We start from the raw sequence: 26,674 nt of genomic DNA, 5'->3' as shown, positions 1-26,674 counted from the left end.
CCACCTCCTTTACTCAATCACACCTACACACTCCCACTCTCTTCTTCTGTCTCTCTACCACCTCCTTTACTCAATCACACCTACACACTCCCACTCTCTTCTTCTGTCTCTCTACCTCCTTTACTCAATCACACCTACACACTCCCACTCTCTTCTTCTGTCTCTCTACCACCTTTACTCAATCACACCTACACACTCCCACTCTCTTCTTCTGTCTCTCTACCTCCTTTACTCAATCACACCTACACACTCCCACTCTCTTCTTCTGTCTCTCTACCTCCTTTACTCAATCACACCTACACACTCCCACTCTCTTCTTCTGTCTCTCTACCTCCTTTACTCAATCACACCTACACACTCCCACTCTCTTCTTCTGTCTCTCTACCCTCCTTTACTCAATCACACCTACACACTCCCACTCTCTTCTTCTGTCTCTCTACCTCCTTTACCTCAATCACACCTACACACTCCCACTCTCTTCTTCTGTCTCTCTACCCCCTTTACTCAATCACACCTACACACTCCCACTCTCTTCTTCTGTCTCTCTACCTCCTTTACTCATCACACCTACACACTCCCACTCTCTTCTTCTGTCTCTCTACCTCCTTTACTCAATCACACCTACACACTCCCACTCTCTTCTTCTGTCTCTCTACCTCCTTTACTCAATCACACCTACACACTCCCACTCTCTTCTTCTGTCTCTCTACCTCCTTTACTCAATCACACCTACACACTCCCACTCTCTTCTTCTGTCTCTCTACCACCTTTACTCAATCACACCTACACACTCCCACTCTCTTCTTCTGTCTCTCTACCACCTTTACTCAATCACACCTACACACTCCCACTCTCTTCTTCTGTCTCTCTACCACCTTTACTCAATCACACCTACACACTCCCACTCTCTTCTTCTGTCTCTCTACCTCCTTTACTCAATCACACCTACACACTCCCACTCTCTTCTTCTGTCTCTCTACCTCCTTTACTCAATCACACCTACACACTCCCACTCTCTTCTTCTGTCTCTCTACCTCCTTTACTCAATCACACCTACACACTCCCACTCTCTTCTTCTCTCTCTACCTCCTTTACTCAATCACACCTACACACTCCCACTCTCTTCTTCTGTCTCTCTACCTCCTTTACTCAATCACACCTACACACTCCCACTCTCTTCTTCTGTCTCTCTACCTCCTTTACTCAATCACACCTACACACTCCCACTCTCTTCTTCTGTCTCTCTACCTCCTTTACTCAATCACACCTACACACTCCCACTCTCTTCTTCTGTCTCTCTACCACCTTTACTCAATCACACCTACACACTCCCACTCTCTTCTTCTGTCTCTCTACCTCCTTTACTCAATCACACCTACACACTCCCACTCTCTTCTTCTGTCTCTCTACCTCCTTTACTCAATCACACCTACACACTCCCACTCTCTTCTTCTGTCTCTCTACCTCCTTTACTCAATCACACCTACACACTCCCACTCTCTTCTTCTCTCTCTACCTCCTTTACTCAATCACACCTACACACTCCCACTCTCTTCTTCTGTCTCTCTACCACCTTTACTCAATCACACCTACACACTCCCACTCTCTTCTTCTGTCTCTCTACCACCTTTACTCAATCACACCTACACACTCCCACTCTCTTCTTCTGTCTCTCTACCTCCTTTACTCATCACACCTACACACTCCCACTCTCTTCTTCTGTCTCTCTACCTCCTTTACTCAATCACACCTACACACTCCCACTCTCTTCTTCTCTCTCTACCCTCCTTTACTCAATCACACCTACACACTCCCACTCTCTTCTTCTGTCTCTCTACCACCTCCTTTACTCAATCACACCTACACACTCCCACTCTCTTCTTCTGTCTCTCTACCACCTTTACTCAATCACACCTACACACTCCCACTCTCTTCTTCTGTCTCTCTACCACCTCCTTTACTCAATCACACCTACACACTCCCACTCTCTTCTTCTGTCTCTCTACCTCCTTTACTCAATCACACCTACACACTCCCACTCTCTTCTTCTGTCTCTCTACCACCTCCTTTACTCAATCACACCTACACACTCCCACTCTCTTCTTCTGTCTCTCTACCTCCTTTACTCAATCACACCTACACACTCCCACTCTCTTCTTCTGTCTCTCTACCTCCTTTACTCAATCACACCTACACACTCCCACTCTCTTCTTCTGTCTCTCTACCTCCTTTACTCAATCACACCTACACACTCCCACTCTCTTCTTCTGTCTCTCTACCACCTTTACTCAATCACACCTACACACTCCCACTCTTATGACAGTTCCTTCCAAAAACCTTTCAAAGGCTTTATTAGGTATCTGTCCTTTATCACCATTTGGGCCATACAGCTTGGTTTCACCAGGCAGGGAGAATGTGTCTCTCTCACAGTAGTACAAACCATTAAGACATAAAAGACTGCTGATACCACTGAGAGACGACTGGTCTTCTCTGTGGTTTCTGAGGGGGAGGCTGACTTCATTTTTCCCATACGCAGTACTACCAGTAAACGTGTCGTGTGTAACTGTGTTTGTGTGTGTGTGTGTGTGTGTGTGTGTGTGTGTACACCCCCTGCTGCTGTGAGGCCTCTTACTTGAGGCCCATGATCAGATTATCAGAGGCACAGGAAGTAAGGGGGGGAAGTGGGGGCTCTCTCTCACTCTCTCTCTCTTTCTAGAAGACTATCTGTCTATTGTCGCCCATATACATGAGTCTGTGTTTGTTGTTCTGTGCTAAAGAATGTCTATAGCTGTTAATTACTTAATGACTGCATTATCAGAGCACATGTGTGTGTCCTTATATATCTCTGTGTGTGTGTGTGTGTGTGTGTGTGTGTGTGTGTGTGTGTGTGTGTGTGTGTGTGTGTGTGTGTGTGTGTGTGTGTGTGTGTATAGCTGTCAGTAACCCAGTGGCAGTCCCCTGTAATGAAGTCCAGACTCTCCAACACATGGCTATCAACCTCACGGCTGCCTGGCCAAAAGTCCAGACGGAACACAGTCATGGGCCCTGAACCGAAGCACCACAGGCCAACGAAATATACAGCATAAATAGGGCACAGTTCACTGTGTGTGGACAGAGCCACAATGTCATGGTCCTTTCCCATCCTTCATGCCCCTCCGGGATGTTTGATCCAAGGCCTTGGGAGTCAAGCTGCTGAGGAAAACAACAATCCCACTCAGATCACACCAACAGGACATCCGGGATACGCTTCCACAATACACACTCACAGGCAGAGGAGAGAGCAAGGATACAGGACAATGGGGTTGGGAGAGGGTGAGTGAGAGAGACAGGTGGAGAGAGAGAGAGAGAGAGAGAGAGAGAGAGAGAGAGAGAGAGAGAGAGAGGGAGAAGAGAAAGAGCAGCGAGAGAGAGAGCCCACTGGATAGCTCTTCTGACAACAACCACACACCCACTGAGGACACACAAAAGCCAGAGATTTTGCTCCTCATTGACTCTAATGGGAAATACATTGATGAGAGGAAACTTTTTCCAAAACACCAAGTGGCTAAACTCTGGTGTCCCAACACCTGGCGTGCCCTGGAGCTGTTGTTAGAGGACCGACTATGGTCCCCCAGCCACATCATAATAGACACAGGCACAAACGACCTGAGAGCCCAGCAGGAAAGGGTGGCCACAGCATTCAAGGGAGTGTTTGAAAAAGCCTCTTCCCCAACGCACAAGTGGTTATCTCCACCTGCTACCACGAAAAGACTTTCACGCTGACACCACACCGCGGGTGAGTGCAAGCATTTCCCGGGACTGTGCCTCAAAACCAAATGTTTACCTGGCTCACCACTCCACCTTGGACTTGAACAGCCTTTATGACCAGGTCCACCTCTACAAGGCAGAAATCCCCACCTTTGCCAGGACCCTGAAGGACATCACCCTCAACCGCAGCCCCAGCACCTCATACAGGAGCAACAGAGAAACGGACACCCCGCCCAGACCAGCGAGACACCCTCCCTGAACTGTGAGACCCCCCCCCCCCGAGGACCTGCACCAATAGGATCCACACCAAGAGGACGTACACCAGGAACACAACCACATCCCCACCCAAACCAGTCAACTCCTCCCAAAACAAACCCTAGCCACACCTTATATAGGCCCCCCAGATCAGTCGTATGCCTCAGATGCTCAACATGCTCTGCTCACACCTACTGTAATAGTCCAAACCTAAACCACACGAAAACAACACTAGACATTATGGAACGCAAAGCTTTACCTAACTCATCCTGGAAAATACAAGGTCTGAGGTCAGCTGCCTTTGGCCTAAAGAGCAGGAACCCAGACTTCATCAAAGAAATTGGAAATACAGACATTGTTATCCTACAAGAAACATGGTATAGAGGACACGGACCCACTGGTTGCCCTGTAGGTTACAGAGAGCTGGTAGTCCCATCCACCAAACTACCAGGTGTGAAACAGGGAAGAGACTTGGTATAGTGCAGATCTAACCCACTCTATTAAATTTCTCAAAACAGAAACATTTAACATCTGGCTAGAAATTAATAAGAAAATGATCTCAACAGAGAAAAATGTCCTCATGTGTGCTACCTATACCCCCCCAATAGAATCCCCATACTTTAACGATGACAGCTTCCCCATCCTAGAGGGGGAGATCAACCATTTCCAGGCCCAGGGACATGCACTAGTCTGTGGCGACCTAAATGCCAGAACTGGATAAGAACCTGACACTCTTAGCACACAGGGGGACAAACACCTACATGGAGGTGACAGCATTCCCTCCCAAATACGTCCCCCTAGACACAACAATGACAGAAAAAAAGAAAAAAAACATGTCACAACTCCTGCAGCTCTGTCGCAAGCAGGGTCTGTACATAGTTAATGGTAGGCTTCGAGGGGACTTTTACAGTAGGTACACCTACAGCTCATCCCTTGGCAGTGGTACTGTAGATGACTTTATCACTGACCTCAACCCAGAGTCTCTCAGAGCGTTCACAGTCAGTCCACTGACACCCCTATCAGATCACAGCAAAATCACAGTCTACCTGACAAGAGCAATACTCAGTCATGAGGCATCAAAGCCAAAGGAACTGCACAATATTAAGAAATACTATAGATGGAAGGAAAGTAGTGTAGAAACCTACAAAAAAACAATTAGGCAACAACAAATTCAAACCCTTTTAGACAACTTCCTGGACAAAACAGTTCACTGTAATAGTGAAGGTATAAACTTGGCAGTAGAAAACCTAAACAGTATATTTGACCTCTCAGCTTCCATATGAAATCTAAAAATGTCAAGCAGACAACCTAAGAAAATTAACAACAATGACAAATGGTTTGATGATGAATGCAAAAACCTAAGAAATATATTGAGAAACCTATCCAACCAAAACTATAGAGACCCCGAAAACCTGAGCCTACGCCTTCACTATGGTGAATCCCTAAAACAATACAGAAATACACTATGGAAAAAGAAGGAACAGCACATCAGAAATCAGTTCAATGTAATTGAAGAATCCATAGCATCTAACCACTTCTGGGAAAATTGGGACACACTAAATAAACAACACGAAGAGTTATCTATCCAAAACGGAGATGTATGAGTAAACCACTCGTCCATATATTTTGGCTCTATAACAAAGAACAAACAGCAAGAAAATACTGTACATGATCAAATACAAATCTTAGAATCAACTGTTAAAGACTACCAAAAACCCACTGGATTCTCCAATTACATTGAATGAACTACAGGACAAAACACAAACCCTCCAACCCTAACAGGTCGGTGGTGTTGATGGTATCCTAAATTAAATGATCAAATATACAGACCACAAATTCCAATTGGCTACACTTAAACACCATCCTCAGCTCTGGCATGTTCCCCAGTATTTAGAACCGAGGACTGATCACCCCAATCCACAAAAGTAGAGACAAATTTGACCCCAATAACTACTGTGGGATATGGGTCAACAGCAACCTTAGGAAAATCCTCTGCATTATCATTAACAGCAGACTTGTACATTTCCTCAGTGAAAACAATGTACTGAGCAAATGTAATTTACCAAATTACCGTACGACAGACCACATATTCACCCTACAAACCCTAATTGACAAACAAACCAAAACAAAGGCAAAGTCTTCTCATGCTTTGTTGATTTCAAAAAAGCATTTCACTCAATTTGGCATGAGGGTCTGCTATACAAATTGCTGGAAAGCGGTGTTGGGGGAAAAAAAACATAGAATATTCTAAAATCCATGTACACAAACAACAAGTGTCCGGTTAAAATTGGCAAAAAACACACATTTCTTTCCAGAGGTCTTTGCGGTGAAACAGGGATGCAGCTTGAGCCCCACCCTCTTCACCATATATATATATATATATATATCAACGAATTGGCGAGGGCAGTAAAACAGTCTACAGCACCGGGCCTCACCCTACTAGAATCTGAAGTCAAATGTCTACTATTTGCTGATGATCTGGTGCTTCTGTCCCCAACCTAGGAGGGCCTACAGCAGCACCTAGATCTTCTGCAAAGATTCTGCCAGACCTGGGCCCTGACAGTAAATCTCAGTATGACCAAAATAATGGTGTTCCAAAAAAGTCCAGCTGCCAGGACCACAAATACAAATTCCATCTAGACACCATTGTCCTAGATCAAACAAAAACCTATACATACCTCTGCCTAAACATGAACACCACAGATAACTTCCACAAGGATGTGAATGATCTAAGAGACAAGGCAAGAAGAGCCTTCTGTGCCATCAAAAGAAACATAAAACTCAACATCCCAATTAGGATCTGTCTAAAAATACTTCAATCCGTTATCGAACCCATTGCCTTCTATGGTTGTGAGGTCGCACCAACCAAGAATTCACAAAATGGGACAAACACCCAATTGAGACTCTGCATGCAGAATTCTGCAAAAATATACTTTGTGTACAATGCAAAACCCCAAACAATGCATGTAGAGCAGAATTAGGATTACATGCGCTAGTTATCAAACTCACGAAAAGAGCTGTTCAATTCTACAACCACCTAAAGGGAAGTGATGCCCACACATTCCACCACAAAACCATCACCTACAGAGAGATGAACCTAGAGAAAAGTCCCCTAAATCAGCTGGTTCTGAGGCTCTGTTCACAAACACAAACTGACCCCACAGAGCACCAGGATACAAACTCATTTTGACCCGACCAAATTATGAGAAAGCAAAAACATTACTATTTGAAAAAACAGAGTAAATTGGAATGCTATCTGGCCCTAAACAGAGAGTTCACAGTGGCAGAATACCTGACCACTGTGACTGTCCCTAAATTTAGAAAATTCTTGACTATGTACAGACTCCGTGAGCATAGCCTTGCTATTGAGAGAGGCCGCCATAGGCAGACCTGGCTCTCGAGCGATGACTGGCTATGTGCACACTGCCCACAGAATGAGGTAGAAACTGAGCTCCACTTCCTAACCTCCTGCCAATGGTATGACCACATTAGAGACACATATTTCCCACAGATTATAGACCCACAACAAAACAAATCAAACATTGATTAACTCCCATATCTGTTGGGCGAAATACCGCAGTGTGCAGTCATAGCAGCAAGATGTGTGACCTGTTGCCACGAGAAAAGGGCAACCAGTGGAGCTCAAATAACATTGTAATCTCAACCTATAATCATCTGTGTATGTATTTCCCCTTTCATACTTCAACCACTTGCACATTGTTACAACACTGTACGAAGCCAATAATAGAACATTTGAAATGTCTATATTATTTTATAACTTTTGTGAGTGTAATGTTTACTAATGTATCCCTTGTTAATTTCCGTTTTGTTTGTTGTCTATTCCATTTGCTTTGGCAATGTAAACATGTTTCCCATGCCAATAAAGACAATTGAATAGAATTTTGAGAGAGAGAGAGAATCTTGTTTTATCACTCTAGGTCATCTCTTCTCTGTTCAGGATAACATCATAAGCTTTTGTGCTGGAGAATTCCACAGAAACAGTGACAAGAATTCTAGAATTCCCACAAAAGGGATAAAAGCCATTGAATTCCAATGCACAAAGGGAGACACTGTAGAGCTCTAGAATGTAAGTCAATGATTCTATCATCAAAATCCAGTGATTTTGGATGAGGTATCTACAGTCTGCAAATCAGCCGTCTTCCCCAAAGTATCAGTACTGTCCCGGGGTAGCAAGCAGTAAGGAATTTTGAGTTTCCCAAATGAATTCCACCGGCTGCTTTGGCCATCTCGTTCTTTCCCAAGTCTTTTCCGCAAAACTCCATCTGACTGCCTCATACACCCTTTTCCCCCCCTCCCCTAGCTCTCTTTGAGGTCCGTCGCTATGGAAATCTTCCCCAAAAATTCAGCTGGGTTCCAAATTAGGTCAGTGAGCCATGTCACTGTCCATGCTCGGCTGCTCTAGTCTGGACACACTGGTGCATTATGGGGGATGTGAAACGTGAGTGTGTGACTGAGGCCAGAGTGCACAACCAGGTCACCAGTCACACACAGCCAAGAAAATACACTGAACAGAGCCCCAGTATAAACACGTGCACAAACACACACAGAGACAGTCATGCCCAGTCTCTCCAAAATACCCCCTGGCACCTCTCACCCAAAGAATACTGACTAAACTAAACATCCATATTAGCTGCTGTTGCTCCTTTGGTCCCATTCCTAATGCCTTTAAAAGGCTGCCTGCAGTGGAGGGCAACCTCACACAGACACTGAATGATCTATCAGAGGCACAAATGTTCAACTGAGCTCAACTGACAATGACTCAAGCTGGATCTGTCTCTTTGAAGAACACTTTCACTGGAGTGTTTCCAGTGTGTGCGCATGTTTGCAGCCGTGCACGCATGCGAGCAAGTGTGTGTGTGTGCATGTGAGTGTGTTGAGCCCACAGTGAGACACCCAGATGAGGAGTCTCTCTCCACTGTCTGGTTTAGAGGTCGTGACCTCAAAGGGCCTGTAAAGGAGGTGAGAGTTTGCACAGGGGGGCGAGACAGGATTCCCAGGCAGTCTAACATTCCGGAACCAGAGGAACGCTCCTCGGACTTCCGTGTGCCGTGAACTGTTATGGGAAGACCAGAGGGGTTCAGTCTGTCATGTTCTTAGGCTGTATTGTGTGTGTGAGTGTGGGGAGGGGAGGTCAAGAGGGAGAGAAATAAACACAATTACACACTGAAATGTCAGACATTGTCCGTTATTCACTTAAGCAATGGGCAGGAACCAGACAGAACAGTTTTAGGCTACTGGAATAGTGTGCCGTTTGGTTCACCTGCCGTTGATGGGGCAACCTCAGATCAGGTTTAATTTGCCAGACCACTATTAATGTCAATCCCTGGTCTCACCCATGTAATCACTTCATAATCCCAGACACACAACCCCACTACCATTAAACACACCACACATCTACTCCACCACCACTGACACACACACACGGCTTTCTCTCATATGTCAGACATGGATTCTTCAAAACAATGACATGCAACATTTTCAGATGTCCCCTCTTCTAAAACGCTAGGTCCATGCATGCCTCACCCCTATGCCTGGGAGAGACCCCCTATAGCAACCCCCTCGGCCTTTTGTCTTTGTGGAACTACAGAATGTCGCGGGGGAGTCATGCATCACCGCTGGAAAGCATTTCTCCACATGCCCTAGTATCTGTGTGCGCACTAACGCACATATACTGGCACAGTCTCCCCGGTGCTGTTTGGTTAACGGAATAGGAATGACACGCATTCCGGTGCAGTAGGCTAGTGATGAGAGCCCCGTCGCGGGTGTAGCCTACATCGATGACTCACAACCGGGGCCTCAGAAATTCCACCAAATCATGTGGAAGTACGGCGTGGCAATTTGAGTTTTACCCATTAGTACTTGGTTATTCTATAGTACAATGCATTTGCTGCTATCCCCCTTCCTTTCAACAAAATCCATGACCATCTTGTTCACTTTTCGGACACAACTTTGTATCAAAGGAGGGGAACGAATAAAGTATTAGTGCAGAATCCCCTTTAGCAATAATACGGTCACTTTGGCTGTGAAAAATCTACATGGTACAATACCCTGTTATTATTTACATCACTATATTCCCTACTACCGCAAATAGAGACGTGTCCACATTGAAATAAAGCATAGCCAATGTATTCAATATAATTGAGGTAATTAAATCACACTTTTTTTTCTCTCATACGTCACTTACACATCATTCTTGTATCTCCCTTTCTAAAAAGTGTATTTTTGCCACCTCTCTGATCCTGGACCATGGCATGGAACAGGACCTCAAATGAAACCGTTTCAGTCGTGGGAGGAATTTAACAGAAATAATCTATCCTTACAGTAAACCTGTTGTAGGTCAATATTGAGGCATTTTGCTGTTTGTACAGTGCGATCATTGCGTGTCTGAAAGCAGGGCTCTTTGATTCATGGTACAGAGCCTCTACTGTACGGCCGCGGCCGAACTTTACGGTGGCAGAGGCACAGGGTCCACTTCAGCCAAACTGACTGGAGGGAGACAAAAAGCATCCATCCATCCATACCAGCGAAAACGCCCGCGACTACAGGCAATGCGTACCGCAATCTCAAAACACACAGGTCGTGCTCGTTTCCCGAGAGATTACTGACTCTGGCACAATAGCCTATACAATCAATTGCATAAACGCACAATCTATGTGATAGTGTTTGACCTAAAACAGGCAACAAATTATTTCCCAACCTCGGCGACACAGGATGGAATTACGCGTCCGCCGGATAGATGGGTGTTACAACCTTGTCATTATTTATAAAATGCATGATTCAACACAGTCAACAAATACATCGATATCAACATGCCACAACAGAGTGGGCACAGGGCAGGACGTCACAGATCAATGAACACATCACACACAACAAATTCGAGAGAGACAGAGACCCTACCTACCTGGTTGGAACATACTTTGGAAATAAAAGATGACCAGAATAAAAGATCCCAAACAAGTGGCGAGTACCATCCGGCATATTCTGCTCATCCTCATCAGCTCGAGCAGAGTCTGTTTCATGGCTGGCAGGGAATTTTCTGTGTGGAGGTCGGTCGGTCTGAGCACCGGGGCTTGGCGTGCCGTTGTGGTACTGATGGTGAGGCTCACTGCAACTGTCCGCTACTCAATGAGCTCAATGCTTTCGCTGTGGACTATACTATTCGTCCCTCCCTCCTAAACTACAGGGGAAGCAAGACAACGATTCTGCCACCCTTTTGCAACAGAAAATGAGCGCGCCCAAAGGCGATGAGCAAGGGAGACGAGTAAAACAAAACCTCTATCTCACGTCGCACGCTGAGAAATGAATGGTTTTATACCACATTGCTGTATATTTATGTTTGTATGTGTCTAAATATGTCTAAGTGTTTCACCCTTGTAATAAGATTATTCATGGAAAGATGCATTATCACCATCTGAGTGAGTAGCTGTGTAAGAGAAACTGTTAATTATAACAGAGATTACATAACGTAGGCTATCGTACAAACCGGTGTTCTTGTATGAAAATGATTTGTGGATCAGTTTGTGAGTAAATGTGCGTAGCTAATTGAATTGCGCGCATATATAGATTAGATATATGGTTCTTGTTCAAGTCCAGTGATGGGAACACCATATTTAGATATTTTTATTGCACACAAATCAATTGAGTTAATAGAATTTCAATCAAATAATGTTGTCAAATCAGGCTACTGAGAGTTATGAATTGAATATATGTGTATTACCTGCATATGACATGGCTAAAATTTACCCATTTTGCCCGTTGGACGTTGCCTTGCCAGTCTTGCAGAGGCCATAGAAGGATACGGTATGCCAATGTGGTAATTCCTCAATACTACGGGTATTATAGCACCACCAAGTGTCGGTGGTTGACAGATTTTCTCTCAAAGTGGCCATAGAAAAGAGTTTGGGTTATTGCCCTAGCACTACAGAGCTGATTCAAATAATCAACTCATCATCAAGCTTTGATTATTTGAATCAGCTGTGCATTGCTAGGGCAAAAACCAAAACGTGCACCCAGGTACACAGGGACCGAGTTTGGGAAACCCTGCCATAGAGTACCACAGTGTGAGTCATCATCAGTGGCGATTTTAGCATGTAAATCTTGGTGGGGCAAACAAAAAAAATTTAAAACTAATTATGCATACCAGCAAAGCCACAACACAACACTAAACAATATATTTATTGCACTAAAATGTTGACAAATGGTGTCCACAAACTGTTAGGACCTACATAAAGCTGTCCTAACAGCAGTCCCAACACCTTACAACTGCTACACCTGGCTATAAGCAGAGCATTGTCTGGCAGTGAAACAGTTCATTCAGCCTCATTTACTGCCTTTTTAAAAACATAGCTGACATGGCTGACTTGTTTAAACAAATGTGGTTTCTACTGACAATTGAGATGTACAAATTATGGCATAATGGGACGACGAGCGGATAAGAGGCAATCCGTAATTTAGATTAAGACATTCATGAGCGAGCTAGGATGGATATTGTCAATATAACTATTTGTTCAGCACTTTTGAAATGTACAGCGACAGAATTCAGAGCATTGGCCATTCTTAGAGTATTCTCCCTGTACACCAAGTCAGAACCGTAGGATAAATAACAGGGGCATATAAGCAGACAATGAAAGCTCTTACAATATTCAGTGATTACATTTATTTAAAACAGGCTATAGGCTACACGTGCATCACCAAGTCCGAACAGTAGGTGAAATTAAGAGGGGAAAAGGAACCAAATTATTAGCGTGGGGCACATAGGCTACTAACAGCTTACTACACAACATACACTTAGTATTACTTTCTTAGCTACAGTATACATATCTCCCTGGCATATTACATCATTTATGCAGCAGCATACAATACATTTTTGGACACACCTTATGCTGTGTTCACTTTCTTCCAAACCACTCATTGTTGAATTTGAGATTTCCAACTTATTGTGTAATGTTTATGTCCAATGGCCGATGAGCACCGATACGTTTGAGCTATAATCTCTCTTCCTTATTTATCTTCATATGACAAGGATTGAAAAGGATTTGCCAGTAGACTGTCAACTTGATTCATGATGATGACTGCTAGCTAAGATTTTGAAAGCATGATGTGGCCACATTTTATCTGTGTCCAATGATCTTGAGCCTTCTTGGATGGGCACTTTTAATGTAACTCTATGGCAGCACCCAAAGGGCTACTTCACAGTGAAGTAGTGTCCCCATGAGTGACAGAATACTGAGCCAATCACTGCACAACCCTCCGTATTTTCTGCTGGCTTGCCCCACCACCACAGAACCACTGAGCTGCCTTATTCAAGAAAAAAAAGAGACTATGATATATATATATTTTTACATTGTTTGCAAACTGATATGTGACACATATTAACACCAAAATAACATGCAAAACACGCAACCCCCCCACACCCAAAAAAATAACATTTATTCTTTTTTTGCAAATAATGTGGGGCTTGTCTGAAAGAGATTTACATGAATATCAAAATGTCACGGCATGGTAAGCCTACATGAAACACAGCCCTTATTAAGTGTTTCTAAAATCCCCAATGGGAAAAATGAATGGTGGAAAAACGATTGGAACCATTTTCCTGTTTGACCGCTAGGTTTTATGGGTATTAGGACACCTTCACTGTGGATCTTTATTGAGCAAGTCCACAGTGATCTATTCTAAAAACCAATAGAAATACTTTCTGAAAAGATCCCAAGCAAAGTGACAAATTTTAATCGAGGTATCGTTATATGATTATAACTAGGACAATTGAAGACATAGCTGAATGGCATTCCTAATAACTTGTTCTGGGTGATATCAAATACATCTCCAGACAGACACTGTTCCGCTTTCCTTCTATTGATCTAATTATATTCTAATAGCGTTTGTAGACTGGTGTACTTTCACTTATTGGTACATCAGTCTCAGTCTCTGAATGCTCAATGTGTCTGCATAAGGAATAAATAGCAAGGTTGTCTAGAGGACAGGCTGAACTGTAAGCAGTAATAAAAAATGTCTTCCTCAAGCAGAACTAAATCGTTAGTGAAGCATGCCTCTACAATGTTCCATGGGGTAGTGCCAGTGATTATGTGCTGACAGGTGAAAAAGTGTCTGCATAAAAGAGAGAGGTCTGCATAAAAGAGAGAGGTCTGCATAAAAGAGAGAGGTCTGCATAAAAGAGAGAGGTCTGCATAAAAGAGAGAGGTCTGCATAAAAGAGAGAGGTCTGCATAAAAGAGAGAGGTCTGCATAAAAGAGAGAGGTCTGCAGCACAAACTCATCCATGCACACACGTGCTTACTCTGAATTGTAGGTAACGTTTGTCTGAAGTGACGGATGTTAATAGCCTTATTAGGGGGGTTCTCTATCATTCTAGGTGTTGTAGCCTTTTGCCCCTGTCTCTCATCCCAATAGTTTGAGAGACCTTACTAATGATCCCTGTGAATATTCATCACAGTGTTTAAGTCCGTCACAATGTCCTGCAGAACTGAGACAGAGAGAAAGACAAATAGAGATAGTGAGGGAGCGAGAAAAAGACAGTCAGAGAGATTGTAGTCTTAGGTTAATGTATCCCTGTGTGAACCACTTACTTTCATTAAAAGTAAGAGCATTTTATTAATTAATATTTCTTAATTCTGAGTTTAATCTCAATCTGTTCATTACATTACGGCACTTAAAACCCTTCAGCCCGTAGCTACAGAACCCTGCATAAAAGCATGAACTGTGTTTCTACAGTATTTAAATGCTTAATCAGGGCTTTATTGCTACTCAGCAGCCATTAAACTGAGTCAGTACAGTCACAGACTAATGAGTATTCATATGGACTGCATAGTTCACAGCTGAAAGGTGTCAGAGGTGCCTCCGCAGGTTAATATCAAAGTTTGGTTCATTAATATGGCAAAAGAAAGTTGAAAAAAAAAAAAATGTAAACAGGAAGTGACCCCAGTGTCTAGGGCCAGCAGCAGCAGTGTCAGTCCCCGCCCACCTGTCAATCAGTCTCCGGACTCAGACGTCATTGGACGGTTGATAGCTGCCCGTCACGCAACAATGAGGATGTTCTGACAGGCTTCTCCCTGCTATCTGTACCGTTGCCTTGGGCAACAGTGATTGACAGCAGGGGGCTAACCTCAGCAGTTCCCTCTGACCATCATGGTGTCAGCGGCATGCTGAGTTACTGTCAGTTTGGTCAACACCTGAGGGAGAGACACAATTAATAACCATTTAACAGACTCAACATCCTTTCAAGAGAGAGAAAACGTTTGTGTGAAGTTCAGACACTTTCCAAACAAAAACCGACCCCACCCAGCACTACTGTTATAAAACCTGTGAGCCATATCACACTTCTCAAATCCCATCTTCCCTGCTCAGTTGGAAACTAAAGTTTTCTATAAACTCCATTAAACTGTCTATTGAAGTCTTAAGAAAGTTTTCAAAGTGTCAGGAGAGTGAAAAGCAGCCCAGCAGGACATTGGGATGAGGGCTCCATCCTGTATTAGCTTATAGGAAATGGACTGTGTGTGATGTGGTTTGTAATGTAAGTCTATGAATAATTCACATAGGGAGCATTAGCAGCAAGCAAATCATCAGATACAGTTGATCTGGGACTGCTGGACTTTTGATAATATACGGTGGCCATTTTGTGCCGGATTGTTCACCATACATTAGTTATTGCAATGGAGAAGAAACTGGCGTACTGACCTGGGCACAAACAGGGTGGAGTCCCACAGTGGTGTCCAGCTGCTGTTTGATCAGACCACACTTCAGAGCCACAGCAAAGCCCTGGATCACCTCCTCTGCACTGGGCCCCATCACATGGAGACCTACCACACGCTCCTGTGGTGACAGAACACACAATAATATGCAGAAAACACACAAATATGCCTATACACGGTGGCAAAAGCTGAATGAACATGGAAGTGTTCCTCTTGTCACAGGCCGGCTCATAGCCTGTGGCAAAAATGAGGGGACATCAACAGGTATAGGCCAATTCAAAAAGTTCTTTATAAAACAAAACTATTAACTCTACACAAAGAAAAAGGAATGAGGTGTGGAAATGTCATAATGTAAAGTGTATGTAAGATGGATGCGTGTGTGTGTGCGCGCGCGTGTGTACATGACGGAGTGGAAACTAAATAAACCAACAAAGGAACAAACAAAACAGGATCATACCTGGAGGAGCAGGGAGAGAGAGAGCAAGCCAAGTGAGAGAGAGGTTAGTGGAGCAGTTTTATACCCTGAGCCCAGGTGTCTCCAATCACGCCAGCTCCAATCATTAATGACCCTCCTCTGCCTGCAGGAGGAACCGCCCCTGCACTGCAGAGGAGGAGCCATGACACTCTAGAGCAGGGATGGGCAACTCCACTCCTCCGGGGCCTGACTGGTGTCATACTTTTGCCCCAGCTAACACACCTGACTCCAATAATTGATTTAATCAGCTGTGTTTTCTAGGGATGGCCCCAGAGGACTGGAATTGCCAATCCTTGCTTTAGAGGAAAGAGAATACCCTCAAAGAGAAAAGACATTTAAAGTAAAGCACTAAAATCCCAAACACATACAGTGAGGGAAAAAAGTATTTCATCCCCTGCTGATTTTGTACGTTTGCCCACTGACAAAGAAATTATCAGTCTATAATTTTAATGGTAGGTGTATTTGAACAGTGAGAGACAGAATAACAACAAAAAATCCAGAAAAACACATGTCAAAAATGTTATAAATTGATTTGCATTTTAATAAGGGAAATAATTATTTGATCCCCTATCAATCAGAAAGATTTCTGGCTCCCAGGTGTCTTTTATACAGGTAACGAGCTGAGATTAGACTCTTAAAGGGAGTGCTCCTAATCTCAGTTTGTTACCTGTATAAAAGACACCTGTCCACAGAAGCAAGCAATCAATCAATCAGATTCCAAACTCTCCACCATCGCCAAGACCAAAGAGTTCTCCAAGGATGTCAGGGACAATATTGTAGACCTACACAAGGCTGGAATGGGCTACAAGACCATCGCCAAGCAGCTTGGTGAGAAGGTGACAACATTTGGTGCGACTATTCCCAAATGGAAGAAACACAAAAGAACTGTCAATATCCCTCGGCCTGGGGCTCCATGCAAGATCTCACCTCGTGGAGTTGCAATGATCATGAGAACGGTGAGGAATCAGCCCAGAACTACACGGGAAGATCTTGTCAATGATCTCAAGGCAGCTGGGACCCTAGTCACCAAGAAAACAATTGGTAACACACTACGCCGTGAAGGACTGAAATCCTGCAGCGCCCGCAAGGTCCCCCTGCTCAAGAAAGCACATATACATGCCCGTCTGAAGTTTGCCAATGAACATCTGAATGATTCAGAGGACAACTGCGGAAAAGTGTTGTGGTCAGATGAGACCAAAATGGAGCTCTTTGGCATCAACTCAACTCGCCGTGTTTAGAGGAGGATGAATGCTGCCTATGACCCCAAGAATACCATCTCCACCGTCAAACATGGAGGTGGAAACATTATGCTTTGGGGGTGTTTTCTGCTAAGGGGACAGGACAACTTCACTGGATCAAAGGGACGATGGACGGGGCCATGTACCGTCAAATCTTGGGTGAGAACCTCCTTCCCACAGCCAGGGCATTGAAAATGGGTCGTGGATGGGTATTCCAGCATGACAATGACCCAAAACACACGGCCAAGGCAACAAAGGAGTGGCTCAAGAAGAAGCACATTAAGGTCCTGGAGTGGCCTAGCCAGTCTCCAGACCTTAATCCCATAGCAAATCTGTGGAGGGAGCTGAAGGTTCGAGTTGCCAAATGTCAGCCTCAACCTTAATGACTTGGAGAAGATCTGCAAAGAGGAGTGGGACAAAATCCCTCCTGAGATGTGTGCAAAAATGGTGGCCAACTACAAGAAACGTCTGACCTCTGTGATTGCCAACAAGGGTTTTGCCACCAAGTACTAAGTCATGTTTTGCAGAGGGGTCAAATACTTAATTCCCTCATTAAAATGCTAATCATTTTACAACATTTTTGACATGGGTTTTTCTGGATTTTTTTGTTAATCTGTCTCTCACTGTTCAAATAAACCTACCATTAAAATTATAGACTGATCATTTCTTTGTCAGTGGGCAAATGTACAAAATCAGCAGGGGATCAAATACTTTTTTCCCTCACTGTACAGTTGAAGTCGGAAGTTTACATACACCTTAGCCAAATACATTTAAACTCAGTTTTTCACAATTCCTGATATTTAATCCAAGTAAAAATTCCCTGTCTTAAGTCCGTTAGGATCACCACTTTTATTTTAAGAATGTGAAATGTCAGATTAATAGTAGAGAGTGATTTATTTCAGCTTTTATTTCTTTCATCACATTCCCAGGTGGTCAGAAGTTTACATACACTCAATTAGTATTTGGTAGCGTTGCCTTTAAATTGTTTCATTTGGGTCAAACATTTTCAGACAAGATAGAACGGCCAAAGGGGGCAGTGTTGCAATCTACTGCAGAAAGCCTGCAGAGTTCTGTCCTACTATCCAGGTCTGTACCCAAACAATTTGAACTTCTACTTTTAAAAATCCATCTCTCTAAAAACAAGTCTCTCACCATTGCTGCCTGCTATAGACCACCCTCTGCCCCCAGCTGTGCTCTGGACACCATATGTGAACTGATTGCCGCCCATCTATCTTCAGAGCTCGTGCTGCTAGGTGACCTAAACTGGGACATGCTTAACACCCCAGCCATCCTACAATCTAAGCTTGATGCCCTCAATCTCACACAAATTATCAATGAACCTACCAGGTACCACCCCAAAGCCATAAACACGGGCACCCTCATAGATATCATCCTAACCAACTTGCCCTCTAAATATACCTCTGCTGTTTTCAACCAAGATCTCAGCGATCAATGCCTCATTGCCTGCATCCATAATGAGTCAGCGGTCAAAAATGTATGCATTCACTACTGTAAGTCGCTCTGGATAAGAGCGTCTGCTAAATTACAAAAAAATATATATATAATATATATACGTTTCGGGTAGCCTTCCACAAGCTTCCCACAATAAGTTGGGTGAATTTTCCTCCTGACAGAGCTGGTGTAACTGAGACAAGTTTGTAGGCATCCTTGCTCACACGCGTTTTTCAGTTCTGCCCACAAATTTTCTATAGGATTGAGGTCAGGGCTTTGTGATGGCCACTCCAATACCTTGACTTTGTTGTCCTTAAGCCATTTTGCCACAACTTTGGAAGTATGCTTGGGGTCATTGTAAATTTGGAAGACCCATTTGTGACCAAGCTTTAACTTCCTGACTGATGTCTTGAGATGTTGCTTCAATATATCCACATAATTTTTCTTCCTCATGATGTCATCTATTTTGTGAAGTGCACCAGTCCCTACTGCAGCAAAACACCCCCACAACATGATGCTGCCACCCCCGTGCTTCAGGGTTGGGATGGTGTTCTTCGGCTTGCAAGCCTCCCCCTTTTTCCTCCAAACATAACGACGGCCATTATGGCCAAACAGTTCTATTTTTGTTTCATCAGACCAGAGGACATTTCTCCAAAAAGTACGATCTTTGTCCCCATGTGCAGTTGCAAATAGTAGTCTGGCTTTTTTATGGCAGTTTTGGAGCAGTGGCTTCTTGCTTGCTGAGCGGCCTTTCAGCTTATGTCGATATAGGACTCATTTTTACTGTGGATATAGATCATTTTGTACCTGTTTCCTCTAGCATCTTCACAAGGTCCTTTGCTGTTGTTCTGGGATTGATTTGCACTTTTTGTACCAAAGTACGTTCATCTCTAGGAGACAGAACACGTCTCCTTCCTGAGCGGTATGAGGGCTGCGTGGTCCCATGGTGTTTATACTTGCATACTATAGTTTGTACAGATGAACGTGGTACCTTCAGACATTTGGAAATTGCTCCCAAGGATGAACCAGACTTGTGTGGAGGTCTATAATTGTTTTTCTGAGGTCTTGGCTGATTTATTTTGATTTTCCCATGATGTCAAGCAAAGAGGCACTGAGTTTGAAGGTAGGCCTTGAAATACATCCACAGGTACACCTCCATTTGACTCCAATTATGTAAATTAGCCTGTCAGAAGCTTCTAAAGCTATTACATAATTTTCTGGAATTTTCCAAGCTGTTTAAAGGTACAAGTCAACTTAGTGTATGTAAACTTCTGACCCCCTGGAATTGTGATACAGTGAATTATAAGTGAGATAATCAGTATCTAAAAACAATTGTTGGAAAAATGACTTGTGTCATGCATAAAGTAGATGTCCTAACTGACTTGCCAAAACTATAGTTTGTTAACAAGACATTTGTGGAGTGGTTGAAAAACGAGTTTTAATGACTCCAACCTAAGTGTATGTAAACTTCCGACCTCAACTGTATGTTCAGGTATTGTGCCCTGTCCCCCGTGGCGATGACGAGTGTCTCTGCTGTGTGATATGTCCTCCTCCCGTTGACATCTTGTCGCCTGATTGGATAACAGCCACAGAGTGACATGACATCACTGACCAGGGCCGTTACTATCGAAATCCCATGAGGAAACACAGAGAATCCTTGTTTGAAGTCCCATATCCAAACTGCTTCCTCATGCTTAGCTGTACACTACACCCACCACCACCCTGTCCAACTGTCCAGACCTCCCTCTACTCCCATTATTCTCACCTGTCCAGAAGCCCCTCCCCATGCTGATCTGTACAGTGTGTGGCTCCTATATCTCTCCATGGGCGTTCAGGTAGGTGACATCACTGTCCCTCAGCTCCCTCCTCAGCTCAAAGCTCACAGACTTCACATGTTGATGTACCGTCTCCACCATATCACCCTAGCCATGGGACACTACAGGCCATAATAACACATAGCAACAGACCATATGAATATATGAACATAGCAATGCACACATCTAATCAACCACTAGCATTTAAACTCTGGATAGGACGCAAATAACTAAAGATAACATTTGACGGAATGATAACTAACACACACATTCAATATTGATTCAATGGAACAAAATACATATCTAGACTATAATAGAATTGATGCCCCAAATACATATCATGCACTGTAACTGATGCCCCAGACCCTCTCCAACTCTCACCCTGTTTCTCAAACTTACAGCCGTACTTCCGGGCATCCTGGATGGCTTTTCCCAGCAGAGAGGCTTGGTGCAGGAGGTTCCAGGTAATACTGCCCACGTTCACACTGGAACCAGCTAGACTTGGCGGACAGCGAAAGTCAATAACCACTCAGAAAATGATTGAGCAAGAAATGGCATTATGTAATGAAGTAATAGACAATATGGGGAAAACACTGTCTGCATCACACACCCCATTTAGTGCCTTTAGGAGTGGGAGCCACCAAGTCAAGGACCAGCACCCTCCTCCCAAAGCCAGCAGCGTCATGAAAGAGAAAAGGGGAAAAAGAAAGGGGGAATACAGATAGAGAAGTGGGTGGGGGTAAAGAGAGGTGTCAGTCAGATAAAGTAAAATCCCAAATCCTCTCACTGTTAAGTTCCTTCCTCTCATTTTCACTTATCTCTGGATTTCAGAATATAACAGCTCATATCATTTGCATAAAATGAATTTATATGATAATTATCACAGTATGCTTGGGCACACTGTGAGCATTGGCCAGATCAGATGACTGCTGATTAAACGAGTTAGTGTGTGTAGGCTGGCTCACAGCCAATTGGGGTTAACACAGCTTTATGCAGATTGACTACATGTAGAGATAGGGAATATCTGACCTTTGAAGAGGGTTGCAAATCCCAGAAAGGAGAAAAAGAGATTCAAACGGACATATAGGGATCTCATAGCGTTTAGCCGTACCCTTATCCTACCCCTCCTCTGTTCCTCTGGTGATGTAGAGGTGAATCCAGTCCCTGCAGTACCTAGCTCCACTCCTATTCCCCATGCGCTCTCTTTTGATGACTTCTGTAACCGTAATAGCCTTGGTTTCATGCATGTTAACATTAGAAGCCTTCTCCCTAAGTTTGTTTTATTCACTGCTTTAGCACACTCTGCCAACCCGGATGTCCTAGCCGTGTCTGAATCCTGGCTTAGGAAGTCCACCAAAAATTCGGAAATCTTCATCCCTAACTACAACATTTTCAGACAAGATAGAACGGCCAAAGGGGGCAGTGTTGCAATCTACTGCAGAGATAGCCTGCAGAGTTCTGTCCTACTATCCAGGTCTGTACCCAAACAATTTGAACTTCTACTTTTAAAAATCCATCTCTCTAAAAACAAGTCTCTCACCATTGCTGCCTGCTATAGACCACCCTCTGCCCCCAGCTGTGCTCTGGACACCATATGTGAACTGATTGCCCCCCATCTATCTTCAGAGCTCGTGCTGCTAGGTGACCTAAACTGGGACATGCTTAACACCCCAGCCATCCTACAATCTAAGCTTGATGCCCTCAATCTCACACAAATTATCAATGAACCTACCAGGTACCACCCCAAAGCCATAAACACGGGCACCCTCATAGATATCACCCTAACCAACTTGCCCTCTAAATATACCTCTGCTGTTTTCAACCAAGATCTCAGCGATCACTGCCTCATTGCCTGCATCCGTAATGGGTCAGCGGTCAAACGACCTCCACTCATCACTGTCAAACGCTCCCTGAAAAATTTCAGCGAGCAAGCCTTTCTAATCGACCTGGCCCGGGTATCCTGGAAGGATATTGACCTCATCCCGTCAGTAGAGGATGCCTGGTTATTTTTTTAAATGCCTTCCTCACCATCTTAAATAAGCATGACCCATTCAAGAAATTTAGAACCAGGAACAGATATAGCCCTTGGTTCTCTCCAGACCTGACTGCCCTTAACCAACACAAAAACATCCTGTGGCGTTCTGCATTAGCATCGAACAGCCCCCGTGATATGCAACTTTTCAGGGAAGTTAGAAACCAATATACACAGGCAGTTAGAAAAGCCAAGGCTAGCTTTTTCAAGCAGAAATTTGCTTCCTGCAACACAAACTCAAAAAAGTTCTGGGACACTGTAAAGTCCGTGGAGAATAAGAACACCTCCTCCCAGCTGCCCACTGCACTGAGGATAGGAAACTCTGTCACCTCTGATAAATCCACTATAATTGAGAATTTCAATACGCATTTTTCTACGGCTGGCCATGCTTTCCACCTGGCTACCCCTACCGCGGTCAACAGCACTGCACCCCCCACAGCTACTCGCCCAAGCCTTCCTCATTTCTCCTTCTCCCAAATCCATTACCTGCCAAAATTGTTGCAACCCCCATTACTAGCCTGTTCAAACTCTCTTTCATGTCGTCTGAGATTCCAAAAGATTGGAAAGCAGCTGCTGTCATCCCCCTCTTCAAAGGAGGGGACACTCTTGACCCAAACTGCTACAGACCTATATCTATCCTACCCTGCCTTTCTAAGGTCTTCGAAAGCCAAGTCAACAAACAGCTTACCGACCATTTCGAATCCCACCAGACCTTCTCCACTATGCAATCTGGTTTCAGAGCTGGTCATGGGTGCACCTCAGCCACGCTCAAGGTCCTAAACGATATTGTAACCGCCATCGATAAGAAACAATACTGTGCTGCCGTATTCATTGACCTGGCCAAGGCTTTCTACTCTGTCAATCACCACATCCTCATCGGCAGACTCAATAGCCTTTGTTTCTCAAATGATTGCCTCGCCTGGTTCACCAACTACTTCTCTGATAGAGTTCAATGTGTCAAATCAGATGGCCTGTTGTCCGGGCCTCTGGTAGTCTCTATGGGGGTGCCACAGGGTTCAATTCTTGGGCCAACTCTTTTCTCTGTATACATCAATAATGTCGCTCTTGCTGCTGGTGAGTCTCTGATCCACCTCTACGCAGACGACACCATTCTGTATACTTCTGGCCCTTCTTTGGACACTGTGTTAACAACCCTCCAGACGAGCTTCAATGCCATACAACTCTCCTTCCGTGGCCTCCAACTGCTCTTAAATACAAGTAAAACTAAATGCATGCTCTTCAACCGATCGCTGCCCATACCTGCCCGCCCGTCCAGCATCACTACTCTGGACGGTTCTTACTTAGAATATGTGGACAACTACAAATACCTAGGTGTCTGGTTAGACTGTAAGCTCTCCTTCCAGACTCACATCAAACATCTCCAATCCAAAGTTAAATCTAGAATTGGCTTCCTATTTCGCAACAAAGCATCCTTCACTCATGCTGCCAAACATACCCTCGTAAAACTGACCATCCTACCGATCCTCGACTTCGGCGATGTCATTTACAAAATAGCCTCCAATACCCTACTCAATAAACTGGATGCAGTCTATCACAGTGCCATCCGTTTTGTCACCAAAACCCCATATACTACCCACCACTGCGACCTGTACACTCTCGTTAGCTGGCCCTCACTTCATACTCGTCACCAAACCCACTGGCTCCAGGTCATCTACAAGACCCTGCTAAGTAAAGTCCCCCCTTATCTCAGCTCACTGGTCACCATAGCAGCACCCACCTGTAGCACGCGCTCCAGCAGGTATATCTCTCTGGTCACCCCCAAAGCCAATTCCTCCTTTGGCCGTCTCTCCTTCCAGTTCTCTGCTGCCAATGACTAGAACGAACTACAAAAATCTCTGAAACTGGAAACACTTATCTCCCTCACTAGCTTTAAGCACCAGCTGTCAGAGCAGCTCACAGATCACTGCACCTGTACATAGCCCATCTATAATTTAGCCCAAACAACTACCTCTTCCCCTACTGTATTTATTTATTTATTTTGCTCCTTTGCACCTCATTATTTCTATTTCTACTTTGCACTTTCTTCCACTACAAATCTACCATTCCAGTGTTTTACTTGCTATATTGTATTTACTTTGCCACCATGGCCTTTTTTGCCTTTACCTACCTTATCTCACCTCATTTGCTCACATTGTATATGGACTTGTTTTTCTACTGTAATATTGACTGTATGTTTGTTTTACTCCATGTGTAACTCTGTGTTGTTGTATGTGTCGAACTGCTTTGCTTTATCTTGGCCAGGTCGCAATTGTAAAGGAGAACTTGTTCTCAACTTGCCTACCTGGTTAAATAAAGGTAAAATAAAAAAATAAAAAAGATAGAAAGATCATTAAGAAAACATGCAGGGAGAATGGATTAAACTCAAATAATTGTTATTAATGAGTTTCTCTGAATTTGAAACGTAATTAAAATAACAATTCCTCTTAAAAAAAGAGCAAGACTAGAAGAGAAGGTGAGACAGATCCATTAAGAGGGTGGTAGATCAGTGACAGACAGGAAGAGACACAGACAGACAGTACTGTAGATGTTGTGTAGTATTAGTGGCCCACCTTCGACACAGCCAGGCCTCCAGACCCCTCTCCAATGACCAGCAGGTCATAGTCATACTGTCCACAGGACAGCCTTGTCTGCTCCATGTCTCTCTGCTGCAAGACAGACCAGTCTCTTGTGTGCCCCTCAGACCTAGGAGGAGAACGCTGGGGTTGGAGCGAAAACCTACAGGAAGGTAGAGTAGCTCTCCAGGAACTAGGTTGAAGAGCTCTGATAGACGTGCTATATAACCACAGAGACTCAAAACAGCCCTAATGGTAAACAGACACAGGATTGGACTTTGGCCACCCTCTGAGCTATAATCAGTCCAGGTTGGAATGGGTCGGGACTGGAGAGATATAACCCTGTCCTGTCAGTGGGACAAGCTTAATCACCCTACATTGATGCTCCAAAATGGGATTTGTAATAATTGCTGATGAGCTTGCCATATGTCTTTGATCTAGACACACAGAGCAGTCAGGGGATGTCTGTTGCAGTCAGGTCCTCCACCTCATATGCCTATAGAAGAGAGGGGACAGAGACAGAGACAGACAGGGAGAGAGAGAGCATTAGGGTCCATACTAAGCATTAGCTGTTTGATATTTTCATTAGAGAAGGAAATGAGGCTAAATCACAACCTTAAGCACAAAGAGACATCTTTGAAGTGTGCTTCTTTGTCTCTCTGGGTGAATATTAGCACAGCACATGTATAATTCCTCCAATAACCCCTGAGAAAATGTGTCAACTCGTTTCACTCTGAATTTGAAAGACATTATGCTCTCTTAAAAAAAGGAATCTTTAAAAGGATTTAACATTTCAGTCTAGGGGTGTTTCTATCAGAGGTGGTGCAGGCAGTGTGGAAAGGAGAATTCTGTTGTGTCCACAGAGAGTTTTACAACCTTTCAGATATTGTTATAGGAGCTCCTTCTATTGCAACATAAAAACATCCTTTATATCCACACCCATTTCAACATCCATGTCTGATCCATAGTGGGTTAGATCGGCAAGTGGTTTCAGAGTGAAACATAGTGAAGGGGGTGTAAAAATACAAGTTAGGGCATTTTTCAACAAACATTTGCATCAGCAGCAGAAACACATATCATGGTACCGTTGATGATATTATGTCAATCAGTTCAGCACTGCCTCTTTTCAATTTATGTTGGTGTAATGTAGCCACCTGGTGGATAAAATCAGAGCTGCACTGAACGTTATATCACAGAAATTCTAAACCATCTTTGACTATACTATTGATTATCAATAACTAAATATTGGATGGGTCCATATCATTTTTTAAATAATCTGATTTCGTAGAGAAAAAGGATCCAAAGAGAAGCATACAATATGTATTTACCAACACACCGCGTAAATAAATTCAATAAAATATGA

The 26,674-nt window shown here is 43.8% G+C and overlaps 2 protein-coding genes across 7 annotated transcripts in view; both read right to left on the bottom strand.

Moving 5' to 3' along the window:
- LOC115180019 (carbohydrate sulfotransferase 11) overlaps positions 1 to 11,169 on the bottom strand; it is a 124,111-nt gene extending 112,942 nt beyond the window's left edge. Inside the window, exon 1 of one of the 2 annotated variants that reach the window (XM_029741884.1) lies at positions 10,940 to 11,169. In XM_029741884.1, coding sequence (XP_029597744.1) covers positions 10,940 to 11,042 — 103 coding nt within the window. In that variant the 5' untranslated portion in view covers positions 11,043 to 11,169. Of the gene's footprint in view, positions 1 to 10,924 lie in introns of both variants that reach the window. The other variant, XM_029741883.1, reaches the window with a different exon arrangement.
- Positions 11,170 to 13,431: 2,262 nt separating this feature from the next.
- Positions 13,432 to 26,477, bottom strand: LOC115180627 (thioredoxin reductase 1, cytoplasmic). 5 transcript variants are annotated; one of them, XM_029742864.1, is made up of 6 exons: positions 21,317 to 21,861; positions 21,088 to 21,201; positions 20,658 to 20,828; positions 20,368 to 20,463; positions 15,714 to 15,848; positions 13,432 to 15,208 (listed from the first exon to the last, which is right to left on the bottom strand). In XM_029742864.1, exons 3-6 carry the CDS (start codon positions 20,715 to 20,717, stop codon positions 15,143 to 15,145), a joined length of 357 nt encoding a protein of 118 aa, XP_029598724.1. In that variant the 5' UTR covers positions 20,718 to 20,828; positions 21,088 to 21,201; positions 21,317 to 21,861; the 3' UTR covers positions 13,432 to 15,142. The 5 variants fall into 5 exon arrangements, 3 of the variants coding, with proteins under 3 accessions (XP_029598724.1, XP_029598723.1, XP_029598725.1); XM_029742863.1 differs by having other exon boundaries at positions 21,106 to 21,201; XR_003873119.1 differs by lacking the exon at positions 20,368 to 20,463 and having other exon boundaries at positions 21,106 to 21,201.
- Between the last annotated feature and the right edge of the window lie 197 nt (positions 26,478 to 26,674).

The sequence above is a fragment of the Salmo trutta genome, chromosome 40 (assembly GCF_901001165.1).
Source record: "Salmo trutta chromosome 40, fSalTru1.1, whole genome shotgun sequence".
NCBI lineage: Eukaryota > Metazoa > Chordata > Actinopteri > Salmoniformes > Salmonidae > Salmo > Salmo trutta.
The sequence above is the reverse complement of the archived record's forward strand: the minus strand, read 5'-3'. Positions and strand labels throughout refer to the sequence as shown.